At 35.0% G+C, this 11366-nt stretch overlaps 1 protein-coding gene across 1 annotated transcript; it reads right to left on the bottom strand.

Moving 5' to 3' along the window:
- Nucleotides 1-6116: 6116 nt before the first annotated feature.
- On the bottom strand, nucleotides 6117-10626 carry LOC143225966 (uncharacterized). The gene is made up of 2 exons (XM_076456234.1): nucleotides 10246-10626; nucleotides 6117-9365 (listed from the first exon to the last, which is right to left on the bottom strand). Exons 1-2 carry the CDS (start codon nucleotides 10442-10444, stop codon nucleotides 8569-8571), a joined length of 996 nt encoding a protein of 331 aa, XP_076312349.1. The 5' UTR covers nucleotides 10445-10626; the 3' UTR covers nucleotides 6117-8568.
- Between the last annotated feature and the right edge of the window lie 740 nt (nucleotides 10627-11366).

Genomic DNA, 11366 nt, shown 5'->3' on the forward strand with positions numbered 1-11366 from the left:
CAATATTTAGTAGGTAGATAGGCTCTCAACTAAAATACTTCAACACAGGGTATTTTAGATACTTGCTTCACTGATACTAAGTAAGCGTTTCTCTTATTTTGTATATCACAACGTCTATTTTGCTAATCTTCGTACTCGCGACTATTCCCTTCCCATACCAGTAATACTTTTGTAACACAAATTACTAATACATATATAAAATCATTATTAGACTTGAAAGATAAGGAGATAAACGCAACCGTTTGAACAAGCACGATGTTACACTCGTTAAAGTACTGCTTGTGAAAATTAACGTCGAGTGATATTTAGCTGCTATTCTTAAGAACCGAGACACGTGGTGATACGAAGCGGTGAATAACACATCAAGGTCGTGCTACTAATTGTTTGTTTGGAGACACTCAGCAATCCTCTTGGGGGGTCGCGACCCACAGAAAAGGCTGAACTAAGTTTTCGGTTTACAGTGTCGCAAGCTACAATCTTCAAACCGTTTCTCAAGCTGTTTCACTTTTATGACCGAGTTGATATTTTGCCTTAACTGGCGGAATGTGACAAGATCAACTGTTTCTGTGAATCTGTGTGAATTACAGAAACTTTAACAAGGTAGGCTAACGTTTCACCAGTGATAAATTCGCTGTTACAAAAAAAAAAATGTATGTTTAATCCTCGGGTTTTTTGTTTTCAAATGAAATGAGTCGTGTTATTTATGAAGATTTGGAACAATTATTATTATAACATCATTATAACAAAGTGCATGTTAGCTTCATGTTTATCAACCTTCTTTAAGTGCCAGGTTTATCGATAAACAACTTCCAGTGTTAGGTTTATTTTTAGATGCACAATAAAAAAAAAACACACATATGCTGTAATGTTTCGCTGCTTCTCAGAAACTGGAAACTTGTAATCCTGGAAAGTCTGACCTGTATCCCCCTTCTTCATGGTGTTACAAAAAATCAAAACTTACAAGCAGTGATATACATATATATGGCAGTGAATGGATTTAGTGCATATAGTGATATTCATATTTATAACAACATGAGAGAAAACTTTAGATTTGGCTTAACATACGTCTCCCAGTGGGTCAGCGGTAAGTTTATAAATTTGTAGCATTAAAATCTTGGGTTTAATTCCCCGTGATAGACAGTACTGTGTAGCTTTACGCCAATGCGATAAAAGAAACAGATTTTTAATCATTTAATAAATTGTTGTTATTTTCACTAGCCCCAGTGAATGGATTATTGTATGTTTGTTCTTCTTGTTGTTAAGCTCAAAATTACATAATGTACTATGCCAAATCGGTGTTGCGGGGTGGCAGTATTCGCTATCGCCTTAACTGTTTGTATTCGAGATATCTATTGTTGTAGATTCTTTACAACAACAAAATATTTAAGTATCTATTAACTAGCACTGTCATTCTAACAGAACGGTTTCTCGTGTGTTATGTTTGTGTAAGTAATGTAGCTTCACGATAGCCAAGTTATGGCTTTGTAAAATTTGCAATAAAAGGACAAAAATAGAATATTACGTGACCGATAGTTCATCCGATTATGACGTTGTCTTCTGGAGAGTATTAAAGAGAATGCTGACGTCATTCCTTGTCTGGTAATTTGTTCGTTGATCCTAGCTTAGAAAGCGTAGTCCAAAGGGCAAAAGGCTAGATGTCATTACAACGAAATGACTTGCCAAACTTGTTTGTTTTTTTACGTTGATAAAAGTGTGTTGATAATGACCTGAAAAAAATCCCTATAAACATTAATCATAAAAAGATTAAATAAATTAATTTAAGAACATACCAAAAATATTTATGTATACATAAAGGCGTCAATAAACAAAAGGTATTTCTTGTCACTATATTTGTGGTTCAAGTCCATTTTCATGAATATCGTGAATGTTGAAAAAGCAAAAGTTAGGAGTTTTATGTCATGTTCATTTTATTTGTATAACATTCATTACATTACTCATAGAATTACTTCACTAACAACAAACATACAGGATGCTGTTTCAGAAGTGTGAAATTACACGTACAATTGAATTGTATATCTATCTGGATCACACCACAGTATATTACCACGTTATTTTGTGTACACAGCTGGAGAGGAAATGACGTTAAAAGCAAAGGTAGTCACGCGCAACAATGTCTTGAATAATACACGAGTTCAAAAGACGCCAAGTAACAGCATTTTCGTTCGTCGCGTATGTGGCTACAGTTGTCAACAGATTATGTCATTGAAAGAATGTGTTACAGTTTCAACTGGGTTGTGTCTAAACAGCAGACTACAGTGCAGGGTGGTGTGTGTGTGTTCTAGTGAAAAGTATAGTATTGCGTGGTACGTATGTTTGTGGAAAACACAGTGTTAGGTAGTTTGTAAGTACATGTATGGAAAGAGCATGGTGCAGAATGTATATGTGGAAGGGACAATGTGTTACGTGGTGAGTTCGAAGTGTAACATAACCGTAATACGTGTTGTTTTTGATTTTGTTTGAATTTCGCGTAAGCTACACGAGAATTATCTGCGCTAGCCGTCCCTAATTTAGCAGTGTAAGACTAGAGGGAAGACAGCTAGTCATCACAACCTACCGACAACTTTTGGGCTACTCTTTTACCAACGAAGAGTGGGATTGAGGGTAACATTATAACACCCCCATGGCTGAAAGGGCGAGCATGTTTGGTGTAACGGGGATTCGAACCCGCGACTCTCAGATTATGAGTCAAGTGCCTTAACCACCTAGCTACGTATTGTGTAGCGAAGAAACACAGTGACAGGTGAAGTAAGCACTGAATACGATCTGTAAACAGCATCTAGTATTTACTTGTGTGAAATGAATTTTCTGTTTAGAGAAAAAAGAAAAGTTGTAAAAATAGATTAGAGAAAATAATATTACACTGGGAATGAACGACATATTAACCATAGCATACCGAACGTGTTCGTTTAATTATAATTTTGAATCTGATAATCATTCAATTACAATATTACACTAGGAATGAACGACACATTAACCATAAAAGCGTACTGAACATGTTCGTTCAGTTATGATCTCTTGTAAAAATACATAATAAAATTCATGCATATGAACGCAGGACAGTGTATATTTTGTGTGCTCCAGTTAGGCATGTAAGATACCAGTAATCCTGTAACATACAGTAGAAATATAACAATATTTACAGAATGTTAATTCCTATATATTCTAACTAATAGTGCGACTTATGCATCAGACTGTATATTCTACATTTCGTATTGTAACCTATAACCAAAAAATAAACTTATTTAATACATATCAATATAGATATGAAATGTGCGTGCTTTAATCTGTTATGCGCCACCTCACATTCAATCTCAAGAAAATTTGTTAGAATGCAATATTAGAAATAATTCGTAACTCTCGAGTTATACAAATATAATTACTTGTTGTTGGATTTTACAAGGTTTGTTTTCAGAACTTAGCCTGCAGTTGCTATATAGAGCACTGTGCAAAACTGTTAGAGCAAGAGAATATTTTATCATTCCTTCCATTAGAGAATGTAAATTTTAACACTATAGTAATGCTTCACTGATCCCTGTTGACAATTGAATGAGCCACAGTGAGAATACTTATCATTCTTTAGAATTCCCATATACTCGTACCAAGGACGTGTCGTTAGGGTTGTGCTTAAATGAACATACTGATCAAATTTAAAGGTCTGAAATAACTGTCATGGTACGCCATGCTGTGTCATATCTATACAGAAATAACCTAGCAAGGAACTAGCATCTGGCATTGATATATTCTAGAAGAAATTAATTTAATAGCATTCCATAAGTAAACCTTGATAAAAATAGCGTTTAACAGTATATATTAAGTTTTGTTGTGTTGTCATGTCACCGCCCAAAAATCATAGAGAATTGTCAGTAGAGCATAGAGTTTGCATAAAAGCTTTACATGATGCTGGTTGAATTCTCCAACAAATTGCTTCAGACTTGAAATGCTCCTCAAACACTGTCAAGTACACTCTAGATAATTACGCAGTAATTACATAGCTAAGAAGCTGCTGGAGTCATTCAAATAATGCAACGGTACCCATGGAGTCCTGATCTCAACCTAATTGGGCAGATCTGGGATTTAATAGATCAAAATAATAAATCAAAAGTTACTTCCAAAGGAACTTTATAAGAGTGTATTATAGACATTTGAAGTAAAATCCCAAAAGACAATATGATTAAATATGTTGCAACAATGACTGAAAGACTGTCTGCAATTATTAAAGCAAAAGGTGGACACGCAAATATATACTGTTTACTGAACTGAAACACTTCCACTGAGTTTCTGTTGTACCGAATATGAAGATTAATAAAATATTGATGTTTCACCTGTGATTTACCTTCTGTGAAAGTAGTCTGAAATCTAATTCTTGACTTTGTCTTAACACTTTTGCAAAATACTGTATTTTTACATAGAATATTGTTAATATCTGTCTAATAAATGGAATGACATAATATGATAAAAACATAATAAAGGAGGAATTTCGTCTAAAAAAGGTACACGAATCACGCTTACGCAAGTTATTTCCACAGCATACCTGGTAAACTGTCTCTCACCTCAAGCAGCTATAGAATAAAACAGGTATTCATGCTATTCCGCAAAAAGATATGAGTAAAATCACCGAACGCAGCATCGCTATATATTTCTGTGCAATTGGACAGTTGAAATGAAATCTGAAAAACTGTAGTGCTTGTACACTAAATGACTTATTGATCACAAACATGCGTATGGTTTGTTTTAGGCATGACAGCCTAATGACGGATCCTTTCGCAATGAAAAATAGGCTATATTGCTGTTGTCAAGACGCACGGTTGTCCGATAGAGCATGGCCGGACGTGGTAAGACTCTATAATCGTTTTAGTATAACATACGCAACCTCTACATACATTTATATGTATATATATGTAAGGTATTCATGTTCAATAATAACTAACAATTATTATTTTTATATGATGACTTTTAAGAAGGTGAAAATAAACATTTTTTTACTAATTTTCCACAGATATCGCTAAGATGAAAATAACTGTGTGTGTTACAGTTTGTATCTTGGCGCATTTTCTTTTGTCTTCGATTCTCCATTTTTGCTTTAAGTTGGGTCTATTTCAGAAAATATTTCCTATATGGACGGCAAATAGCTAACAGCACCAACTGTCTACTTTTTTTCTGAGCTACTAGTAACATTCAAGCGTCATCCTTATAACGACATATACGTTTCCAAAATGCAGAGTGTGATTTTAATGAAACACAAACCCGCAGGTCCTTAATAGGCATTCTAACCACTGGAAAGACAAGGTCTGTTTTAACCAATAAGCTAGACCTGTGAGAACTGACTATAAAATTTGTGAAGAAAGAATGTCGACCAAAAAGGTCATTATTTCAATTCGATCTCGAACCTAAAATCTGACAAATACAGATGGTCATAATGAGTACTGATTACCGTTCATCGAAGCAATTTATTTTGCTTTGAATTCTCTCCATTTTTCAGCATTAGGTTTATTTAGGTAAGATAACTATAAACATAAAATCCACCTTATTTTAAAGTGTATTATTAAATAAGTTACTTATTAGAAGACGGCACATTAGAATTTTGTAATGATACTTCTTGAAGGAAGGGGAATGTGGTGAATCACACGATATGGAAATATGTGAAGGATGGAAAGTCATGGACGGTGTACTGAGTCATGTGGAAAACTGCAATCGGCCTTATATCATATCAGATGGGTCTTTTGTTGTTGGTATTATAAACAGTACTGGTTCTGAACGAAAAGTCCCTTGATAAGAATTTGTTATGGATGGAAGATGTGGAATGTTATTTTTATATACTTTTAAGTTGAAATTTACAGTGAAGTAATTAATAAAAATATAGAAGAAAACATTTCTAAGCTATCGTGATTTTAACACGTTCTACAGGTGTCTGTCTACAGGTTTACTAGCTTTCGTAGTTTAATATTGTAATATGTCGGTTTCTTCTAAAACCTACAAGTAGCATTACCAGTAAATATGTATATATACATATTGTAACGAAACATTTCACAATCCCCCTTTCCAACACTAACATAATAATGAATTTTATGCAACTGAAAACAAATCTTGAACAACAGTACATATAAATCAGACTTTAATGAACATCATAAAAATCCCACGCTATATATATTTGTTTTAATTAGACACACAACTGAGAAGAATGAAACTGAAAGCGTGTTACTTCAACAATAAAAGTCGAAAAAAGCAACAGTTTCCAAAATATTATAATTTGACGCGACGTTTTCCTAAAAAACAAAGATAATAAATAATGGCAGACTTCGGAGTGGAAATACTGTACAAGTACCGTGTAGATCTCCAGGGAGATTTAAAAATAACATTATATTTATAATAGCAAGAGAATACATATTGAAAACGACTTAACTATTTCTTACTCTGAGGTAATCTTTTTGATATAACAAAAACATTCAATTTATTCTTAACTAAGGGTGGATTATAAAAGTTATAGTCAATCCCTTATCATGGCTGGTGCTAAGTGGTCAGCAGTTAAAAATTAGGGACGACGACAGATAAGTTTAGTATCTTTGCCATGAATTCAAACTATTAGGTATTGTTTAATACAGGGTTTCTTTTCGAAAGCCTATGGCTCTTTTATTCATAGGCATTGCTGCTAATTTCAGGTGTCAGTATTGCACGCTTAACTTATGGAAGAGTTCTTCCACAGTCTTTGTACAAGAATCCGACTTCCCCTTTGTGCCCCAATCCTTAAATACACCTCCAAGTATAATGGGTACTAATTTCCACAATGGCTAAAAGTCGAATAGTTGTTTTTAAAACACATGATAATATTTTTCTTCATTACTATAAAATATACTGTGTATTGCTAGGAACTACTTAAATGTTTAGTTAAATAACGGTAGAAATCGTAAAAACGTTCCAAGTTCGAACTTACTGTAAATAACACTTTCACTCTTGTCGGTGAAATTTCAAAGTTCACAACAGCAATTCGTCTGTCTGTCTGTATTTCTGATAGTTTTCAAATATTAAGTAAAAGAATAACATCTTAAGCAAAACAATACTGTTATGTGGTCTAATTACCATTACACTGATATTACTTTACATTGTTTTGTACAGGAATACTATGATGTTGGTTAGTTGGTTGTAATTTGTTTGTTTGTTTTTTAATTTCGCACAAAGCTACTCGAGGACTATCTGTGCTAGCCGTCCCTAATTTAGTAGTGTCAGACTAGAGGGAAGGCAGCTAGTCATCACCACCCACCGCCAACTCTTGGGCTACTGTTTTACCAACGAATAGTGAGATTGACCGTCACATTATAACGTCCCCACGGCTGATAGGGCGAGCATGTTTGGCGCGACGGGGATGCGAACCCGCAACCCTCAGATTACGAGTCGCACGCCTTAACACGCTTGGCCATTCCGGGCCTGGTTGTAATTAAGCACAGAGTTACACAATAGTTTATTTGTGTTGTGTCCACTACGAGTATTAAAATCCAGTTTGTATTTTAAAGTTATAAGTCGCTGAGCCAGAAGAGAGAGTGAATGAGCGAAACATCGCTCCCAGAGCAGAGAACGTGGCAGGTGTTTCGGTTTAAAATTATCTTACCTCAAGCCGAAGCGCAAGATCTCTCGTCAATGACTAAATAGATATACAAGTCCGTAACCTGAGAGTATTCTATCAAAGCTCCAAGAAGACTGCGTTGTTGAACAGTCAGCAGTGAATTTTAATTTTAATAAAAACGACATTTTAATCAAACTACTTTGAAGTATTATACATCCGGGTTACTACAAAATCAAATTCATCTCCCTCCCTCTTCCTGAAAAGTTGCCTCATGTTTAATCAAACTTTGAAAAAGATTTGTATTTGACAATGCTGCGCTCAGATTTTAGGGTATAACATAGTTCAATGTTAAGTTATATTTACATAATCTAGCATGTTTAGCACACCGTGTGCACTCAAATCAATGCAATATTCAATAACTTAAACATAAGTTAAGACTATTATATTTTCATATAATAGGATACGACGATATGCGATTGATTCTAGAGATTTAAGACAACATTATTTACACGATTCAAATAGTTAATCCTTTAGAAGCTGCGTTAGAGTAAGTTCAAAATATTTTTTACAGTCAAGTGATATAAGTTTAATTTTGTTTCATATCTATTCAAAAACAAGTTATTTTACGGAAAGGAAAACTCAAATATTTCTTGTAAAAGCTAGCCTTCTTCACATAAGAGTATCATTTAGTTCTTGGTTAGTAGCCAATGGTTCTTACCAAAAAGAAAAACTCGTATAAAGAGAAAACACCTGCGTGTGAAATAGATTAACTTCAGCCCTAGATTCCTGTCGTGAACGTCCTTTATAAAGCAAAGGTCGATAAGACGAAGCATGAAAGACTGAAAAAAAAATTAATAAACTAAGGAAGTAGACCAGATGGCAGCAGTGTTCGTCTTCTGGATACAACCTCTTAAACAGCCGAAATGTCTACTTTGCATTTTTGAAGACAAATAAACTATCATTGTTAAAATTCATTACGCTATTTTTATACATCATGATTCTAGAGATGCTAACAAACTGTGATAGACAACAGAATCTATAACTGATACTTCCTGAGTAAAACGTCTGTCTGACTGCTCGACACTGTGTTTCTGACTTCCGAGGTCTGATAAAGTAGGTAGAGGATTAGAATCCCATTCCTTCTTCTTGACTGGTATTTTATTGGTAACAGCAGTAATGTGCATAGATGTAGTATTTTCCTCATTCACAGCACACACTTGGTCGAATATGTTACAACATCTCTCTTCGTCGCTACTACTACTATTACCGAAGCTCACACGATCACTCAGAGATCTGCCAGTTGGATCTACGTAAGATTCGCCTCTTTCCTCACAAACATTTTCACTACGACTGTCAGTTAGAAGCGTGTTGGGATGTATAGTAGAGTGACAGCCTTCCCGGATGTCTTGTTGCAAACACTTAATGGTATTGTTTATTAAAACAGACCTCTGCAGCAATTCCTCAGGGTCTTTCATGCGTCTTAGTTTATTCACTGACATCTTTAACACTTTTCGTCGCTCATCTTTCAAGCGCAAACGTGGATTCCATAAAAGAGGTACTCTACGGCGCGGTACATAGAGTAGGTCTGTGACATCATCCTGATGATGGACATCTTCAGAGTAGAATTCGTTTATGTCCTGCTGGGGTATCCCATTCAACATATGATTCTCTATTTCACGTTTGTGACGTTTATTTTGACTAGTTTCCTCCTCCGCCAGTTTCAAGAGTTTTCTTTTGTTCTCCCCACAAGCCGAATCTCCTGGTGTTGAACAGCTGTCTTCTCCAGGACCTTCAAGTAGCAAAACATAATAACAATAAATATATATATATTGGTCTACAACACAGTTCCGCCAGCTGCCAAGAACGTTGACCTTGGGTTAAGTCTGGGTAAGGCCAGGTAATACAACGATAGCGATATGTAATGACACAGTGGAAAATATATACTGTTAGCGTAGCATATGTAATTTTTTTCATGTTTGAAAATATAACAACTTTTACTTAATCATTATTTTCTAAACATTTGAAGGAAATGTAATCTTAACTTCAACAAGCATTCGGAACATCATGCCCTCTGCACGTGCCAGACCCCTCCTTCCCCTTCTAACGATGACACCCACCCGCCTTGTTTTATATCCCAGGTCCAAACAAGGCCATGCTAAAGACTATATTTAACTCAACAGACCAGCTCACAGTTGCGTGTGGGAAGGTAAACGCTGGACCCGAACACCGGAGTTCGCTGAACGCCTATTGAATCTGAAAAACTTGACTATTAGCAATGTGGAAAATTTTCACAGTTCATAACAGACTAAGAATTTCTTGAAAATAAGACTTAAAGTTTATGTTGGATAAACCATACCCTATATAATGTTTTGTTGTTGTTTTTGTTCTGTAAAACGTCCCACATTGCTCAATTAAACTATCGGTATCACTGCCAACCATACAATAATTTGAAACACTTTACTGCGGACATGTTAAAAACAAGTCTGGAGCTGCAGTTTTTATAATTTTATAATGTGCTTGTGAAAATATTTACTGGATTAATAAAATGCAAATTTTGTCACACATATTTTAAACTTTTAATGCTACTAAAAATACTTCAATTCTCTTTAAAATAAATATAAAAAATTCAAAAAATTAAAGTATTTACTATTTCTACTGGGAAACCATACCACGTATTGCTTTGTTGACGTAATTGTTCAGGATCACTTGATTTTGTACTTTCCACTTCTCTGATAACATTGATTCTTCAAAGTCCAGAGGATCACAGTCATATCCACAAGGCATAGTATATAACCTACAAGTATCTGTCAGCTGTCTAAATTTAGGAGAAGAATGGTTAAAAACTATGAATGATAACACCAAGGTCATTGTGTATTACCCTGACCAGCTGATGTCGATTTTCCTCTACAAAACATGTTACTATATACAGTTGATTGTTATATTAAACACTATCTTTACTACGTACATGGGAAGCTTGAAACAAAGAGTTTAACTCACGCAGCTTTCCTCATGTTACTCTCCACTTATCATGACTGTGGCGTCTGCAACCACGCAAATAGCGACGTTCTTGTGTAGATTATCACCAGCGCCCTCTCACAGTTATCCTGAACAACGTGAGACAATAGAGGAACATGGACTTTGCTACCGGTTCGTTGACAGAGTAGAAAAAGTTGTTGTGTCCTTTTGGTGTCTCGCCTGCAGTCAAACACCCGGTTCTGGAGAGAATCAACTTAGCGACTTTTCTCACTTCTTACTGTTGGACTGTAGTTTGCTGACCTAGATAAAATGTTGTGCACTAGTGTAACTTTATCATCGTTTAATGTTTGTGCATATTAAAGATATGTTTTCCGCATATTTATTCACTGGTGAATCTTTAGGATAACGTTCTTGTTTTACAGATTTATCTGTAAATATCGTGGTGAATTTTCACGTCATCCACATAACTTCTCTGCGTGTGTTTTTCTAGTTCGCATCGTTCATATAACATATCGTTACTGTAAATTTATTTTCTAAACTCATGGTTGACCCTCACGTCATCCAACTAATCTCTTCACTGCACATTTATCCTCGGAGCTAATGGCTTATTTTAAAACCATAGAAGCAAATGATTAATTCACAAATTTCACGTTATTCACTTTCACACTGGATTTCAAAATGGCAGCTTAATATGTTTGATTTTTTTCAAACAAAAGCTAACGTTTACCTTTAAAACTATTCAAGTGATGATAAAAGTGCTGAGTAAACTAGAATGTTAACCGTTAACCACTGCTGCTAAGTAATTTCATGTACT

This window comes from Tachypleus tridentatus, chromosome 9 (assembly GCF_004210375.1).
Source record: "Tachypleus tridentatus isolate NWPU-2018 chromosome 9, ASM421037v1, whole genome shotgun sequence".
NCBI classification, from domain to species: Eukaryota; Metazoa; Arthropoda; class Merostomata; order Xiphosura; family Limulidae; genus Tachypleus; species Tachypleus tridentatus.

Bases quoted from the DNA above. Each gene is read 5' to 3' on its own strand.
- LOC143225966 (XM_076456234.1), bottom strand. From the start codon at position 10,444: ATGACCTTGGTGTTATCATTCATAGTTTTTAACCATTCTTCTCCTAAA. The intron at 9,366-10,245 runs GTATGGTTTCCC...TGCTACTTGAAG, and splicing joins CGTCAACAAAGCAATACGTG to GTCCTGGAGAAGACAGCTGT.